Genomic DNA, 6,000 nt, shown 5'->3' on the forward strand with positions numbered 1-6,000 from the left:
ATGAATAAAAAAAATATATGCAGGTACCTTTTGCCACACCTTTTATTTGGAGGAAGTGAGACAAGTTAAAGGAGAAATTGTTCAATGAGAGAACGTTCAGCCAGGTGGAAGATGATGGTGGATGGGGACTGTTCCGTCCTCCGTTCAGGGAAGAAGCATATGAACATTCGAAGTAGGAGTAGGCCATTCGGCCCCTCGAGCCTGCTCTGACATTCAATAAGATCATGGCTGACCTGATTGTAATCTCAACTCCACGTTCCCTCCTATCCCAATAACCTTTACTTTTCCACCCACCCTTGTTTATCAAGAATCTATCTAGCTCTGCCTTAAAAAATATTCAAAGACTCTGCTTTCACCGCCTTTTGGGGAAGGGAGTTCCAAAGACTCGACCCTCAGAGAAAAAAATTCCCCTAAATGGACAACCACTTATTTTTAAACAGTGACCCCTGATTCTAGATTCTCCCACAAGAGGAAACATCTCTCCACATCCACTCTGACAGGACTCCTCAGGATCTTATAGGTTTAAATTAAGTCACCTCTTACTCTTCTAAACTCCAGTGGATAGAAACCTAACCTGTCCAACCTTTTTTCATAAGACAACCTGCTAATTCCTGGCATTAGTCTAGTAAACCGTCCCTGAACTGCTAACACATTTACATCCTTTCTTAAATAAAGAGACCAATACTGTACACAGCACTCCAGATGTGGCCTCACCAATGCCTATGTAATTGAAGCATAACCTCCCTACTTTTATATTCAATCCTCCTTGCAATAAATGATAACATTCTGTTAGCTGTTCCATGATGTTTTGCAATTCATGCACTAGGACCCTAGATCCCCTCTGCATTTCAGGGCTCTGCAATCTCTCACCATTTAGATAATAAGTTTTTTTTTTCTGGTAGGGGGTAGAGGTGTGGAGGGATTGGATGTCCATTGTGAAGAGGTGGTTAAGGCCAAGAAACGAAATTGTTGAAATGACATAGACCGTCGGTGGAATCTCAAATGTAGGTGGGAAGGGACTTGACAAGGGGAGAAAAAATAGTCAAGATAGGAAGAAATGAGTTCAGTGGGGCAGGAACAGGCTGACACGATGGGTCTACCAGGACAGTACTGTTTGTGGATTTTGGGAAGGAGGTAGAAGCGGGCTGTGCGGAGTTGAGGGACTATAAGGCTGGAGGCTTTGGAGAGAAGATCTCCAAAGGCGATGAGGTCACTGATGTTCCTGGAAACGATGGCTTGATGTTCGGTGGTGGTGTTATGGTCCGGGGGAGGTAGGAAGAAGTGTCTGAGTCCACGTTCATCCTCTGCAAGGTAGACGTCGGTACGCCTTACAACAACAGCACCATCCTTATCAGCAATGTCGGGATTGCCCCACTACAGATTCCTGGGGAACATCACTCATCACGCTCTGCCAATTTGAATACATAACCATGACCCCTTACTGTTTTCTACCTTTCTAGTCAATTCCTTATCCAAGCCAGTAAGCTGTCCCCAATTTCAGCTGTCTCATTTTTGTTAACAGTCTCTTTATGTGCAGCCTCATTGAATACAAACATATGAATTAGGAGCAGAAATAGGCCATTCAGCCCCTTTGACCCTGCTCCGCTATTTAAAAGATCATGGCTGATCCGATTGTGGCCTCAGCTCCATATTCTTGCCTACCCTTGATAACCTTTGACCCCCTCGTTAGTCAAGAATCTATCTACCTCTGCCTTAAAGATATTCAATGACCTGCTTCCATTGCTCTCGAAGGAAGAGTGTTCCAAAGATTCACAATCCTCAAGAGAAAAAAATTCTCCTCATCTCCTTAAATGGGTGACCCCTTATTTTTAAACTGTCCCCTATTTCTAGTCTCAATGCTTTCCAAAAACCCATATAAATAACATCTTATCTAGCAGGTTAATTACCTCCTCAAAAATTCAACAGGTTCCTTAGAAACGTTACAAATCCATGCTAATCAGCTCATATTTTGTCCAAATGCCCAGTTACTTGGTCCTTAATAAGATTCTAGTATCTTCCCCACAATTGACATTGGCCTAATAGGATTGGAATTTCCTGATTTGTCTCTCTTACCCTTCTTAAACATTGTTCATTTTCCAATTAAGGGCACACTTTCTGAATTGGGTGTTTTGGCAGATAGTGACCAGGGTATCTAAAATTTCCTCACCCTCTACCTTGAATACTCTGGAGTGGAAGCCAGTTGGTCCTGGAGATTTGTCTCTTTAATCTCATTAGCTCCTCTGTCACCATGTTTTTCGACTTGTATTAAATCTAGTCAATTGCGCCACTTGGTTTATGTTTAATTTTCTTCATATCTCATTTTATCACATCCTCCGCTGTGATTGATACAAAGTCGCTATTTTGTAACTCTGCCGTTTCCTGATTTCCAATTGCAATATTCCCTGGGAGCCCACTTTAAAAATGTTTTTTTTCCTGTATTAAGTTGTGTCTCATAATCTCGCAAGGTTTTTCTTTTAATCCTTTCTTCGCAGCACTATTTTCTTTGTATCTGTTCTTTCTATTTCCCAGTCTGTAGGATCTCTATTGTTTTCTGCAGCATTGTCACCTCTCTCCCTCCTCCCTCATTGCACCTGACTTTTCTTTCAGCATGCTCTCACTTTAAATTATCCAAAACTCTGCCATATCCCAAAATAAGTCCTGTTTGGCCTTCACCCCAGGCCTCATTGGCCCAAGTCCTCTACAAATCTCTCCATGGCCTCTACACAGTGTACCTCAGCCCTATGTCTTCCTACAGCCTCCAATCCCTTTTCATGTGTATCCTGTCCTCCACTAATCCACCTTTGGCAGAGCCATCAGCTGCCTTGGTCCTACTACCCCTGCCTCACTTTAAAAAGCCGCATTAAATCGATCTCAAATTAAACTTTTGATCATCTCTCCAATTGCTGCCCACACTCCTTTGTTTCCTGCTGAAAAGCCGTGCACCATTTTTCTACTCGGAATGTCTTTCTGAAGGATTGCTCCAGCTGTGTTGTCTTTAACATGCTACCTTTCTGACTTCCTCAGCTGGACGAGGCAGTGGCTGCTGCCCACCTGGAGAAACTGGGAGTGAAATTAACCAAACTGACACCAGATCAAGCGTCTTACCTTGGAATTCCTGAATGTGGGCCCTTTAAATCGGATCATTACAGATACTGAACACTTGCTTATTTCCATGAAAACCAAAGCATAACAACATTCCTCTGAGGGGTTTAACTTGTTGGCATTTGTGATGGATCTTCATTGTGCATCAAATGGTTACAAAATCCCAGGAAAATTATTGCTCTGTTCTTAAGCAGTTGTGATCATTTAATCACCAAAGCTTCTTAATTTTGTACCTGCATTGATGTTGAAATAAAATCCTGCTGAAACATTCTTGTATTTGAGCTTTCCTGATTTTAAACTCAGGGTTTTTTTTCCTGAAATAGCTGTGTGTAAATTCATTACCTAGTGTAGAGCTTCTGTTTTGTTCTGTGGATGTGGGTGATTCATCTATAGAAGCTTCAAACCCGAGCTCAAAATCTACACCGACACCAGATTGCAGGAGAGGGAGCACACCACTGTCAGAGGGTCAGGGCTGAGGGGCTGTGTGGTGGACCTAGGTGGGGAATGTCTGGCTGCACCCATGCTGGAATGCCCCAGTTTGCACATATTGGGCAAGGCCAGAATCTGGTTCATCTGCAGTGTCCTCTGTTGCTAAATAGCCTAGACTGTGAAAATTTTCATGCTAACACCAAGAATAAGTATTTGGGTGAATTATCAGAACATTAGTATCTTTTGGGAAGTTAAATTAACTTGTCAGGGATGCGGGAACCAGGAGATAATCAGGAACACCAAGGTGCACAGAATATCGGGAGAGACAGATAGCACTAGAATATGGAATGATAAGTTAATAGGTGAGGTCAGAGTACGGGAGAAAGTAATAAAGTCTAAATCGGGGTTACTGTGAACGCATGGAGTGTGGTAAGTAAGATTGGTGAGCTACAGGTGCAGATTGCCATGTGGAAATATGGAGTTATAACAGAGATCTGATTCAAAGAAGGGCAGAACCTGAAGGGGAGGTCGTGTCTCACTAACTTGATCGAGTTTTTCGAGGAAGTGGCAAAGATGATCGATGATGGAAGGGCAGTGGATGTTATCTACATGGATTTCAGTAAGGCCTTTGACAAGGTCCCTCATGGCAGACTGGTACAGAAGGTAAAGTCGCACGGGATCAGAGGTGAGCTGGCAAGATGGATACAGAATGGGCTTGGTCATAGACAGAGGGTAGCAGTGGAAGGGTGCTTTTCTGAATGGAGAGCTGTGACTAGTGGAGTTCCGCAGGGATCAGTGCTGGGACCTTTGCTTTTTGTAGTATACATAAATGATTTGGAGGAAAATGTAACTGGGTTAATTAGTAAGTTTGCAGACGACACTAAGGTTGGAGGAGTTGCAGATAGTGAAGAGGATTGTCAAAGGATACAACGGGATATAGATCGGTTGGAGACTTGGGCGGAGAAATAGCAGATGGAGTTTAATTCGGACAAATGTGAGATAATGCATTTTGGAAGGTTTAATACAGGCAGGAATTATACAGTAAATGGCAGAACCCTTAAGTGCATCGACGGGCAGAGGGATCTGAGTGTGTAGTTCCACAGGTCACAAAGTGGCAACGCAGGTGGATAAGGTAGGAAGGATTATGGCATGCTTGCCTTCATCGGCAGGGGTATTGAGTATAAAAGCTGGGAAGTCATGCTGCAGCTGTATAGAACCTTGGTTAGGCCACACTTGGAATATTGCATGCAATTCTGGTCACCACATTACCAGAAGGATATGGAGGTGTTGGAGAGGGTGCGGAGGAGGTTTACCAGGATGCTGCCTGGTCTGGAGGTTATTAGCTATGAGGAAAGGTTGGAGAAACTCAGATTGTTCTCACTACAGCAACGGAGATTGAGGGGCGACTTGATAGAAGTTTACAAAATTATGAGTGGCATGGACAGAGTAGATAGTCAGAAGCTTTTTCCCAGGGGGGAAGAGTCAATTACATGGGGACATAGATTTAAGGTGAGGGGAGAAAACTATAGAGGAGATGTGCGGGGCAAGTTTTTTACGCAGAGGGTAGTGAGTGTCTGGAATTCGCTGCCAGAGGAGGTGGTGGAGGCAGGTACGATAGTGGTGTTTAAGAGACAGCTTGACAAATACATGAATAGAATGGGAATAGAGGGATACGGACCCCAGAAGTGCAAAATGTTTTAGCTGACGGGCAATATGATCGGCGCAGGCTTGGAGGGCCGAAGGGCCTGTTCCTGTGCTGTACTTTTCTTCGTTATTGTTCTTGTTCTAGGACCAGGTATTAAATATTCCTGGATACAAGGTGTTCAAGAAAGATAGAAAAGGAGGAGGAGTGGCAGTATTGCTTAAGGAGAGCATTGCAGTGTTGGAGGAAGAGAATGTTCTGGAGGGGGAAAAGACGATCTATTTGGATTGAGCTAAGGAACAAAAAGGTGCAGTTGCATTGCTCAGTGTAGCCTATAAGGTACCAGCTATTGGGAAGCATAGAAGAACAAATTTGCAAGGAAATTTAGAGGTGCAAACATTATATAGTTAAAATGGGGGTTTCCATCCAAATATAAACTGGGATAGCGATAGTGTAAAGGGCAGAGAGGAGCAAGAGTTCCTATCACAAGTTCAGAAAAAAAATTCTGTGTCCATTCTGATGAGAAAGAAGGCACTGCTAGACCTGGTTCTTGGGAATGAGGTGGGCCAAGTGGATCAAATGTTAGTTGGAGAACATGTAGGGGACAGTGATCATAGTCAACCTAAATCTTATGATACAATGAGAAAGGACAAGGAACAATCCAGGGTAAGAATAATTAACTGGGGGGAAATCAATTACTTCAATGGGTAAGAATGAGTCTGGTAAGTATTGCTGAAAAAAGGTTGAGTGCAAGACAAAAAGCTTGGACATGTCTCTTTCTTCAGTATTACTCAGGTTCTATATGACCAAATGACCATTACTGAAAT

General features: G+C 43.1%; 1 protein-coding gene across 1 annotated transcript in view; it reads left to right on the plus strand.

Moving 5' to 3' along the window:
* LOC144673613 (adenosylhomocysteinase A) overlaps positions 1-3,372 on the plus strand; it is a 50,787-nt gene extending 47,415 nt beyond the window's left edge. Inside the window, exon 9 of the mRNA XM_078535362.1 lies at positions 3,025-3,372. Coding sequence (XP_078391488.1) covers positions 3,025-3,156 — 132 coding nt within the window. The 3' untranslated portion in view covers positions 3,157-3,372. The remainder of the gene's footprint in view (positions 1-3,024) is intronic.
* The last annotated feature ends 2,628 nt before the right edge of the window (positions 3,373-6,000 follow it).

This window comes from Cetorhinus maximus, unplaced genomic scaffold (assembly GCF_964194155.1).
Source record: "Cetorhinus maximus unplaced genomic scaffold, sCetMax3.hap1.1 HAP1_SCAFFOLD_409, whole genome shotgun sequence".
NCBI classification, from domain to species: Eukaryota; Metazoa; Chordata; class Chondrichthyes; order Lamniformes; family Cetorhinidae; genus Cetorhinus; species Cetorhinus maximus.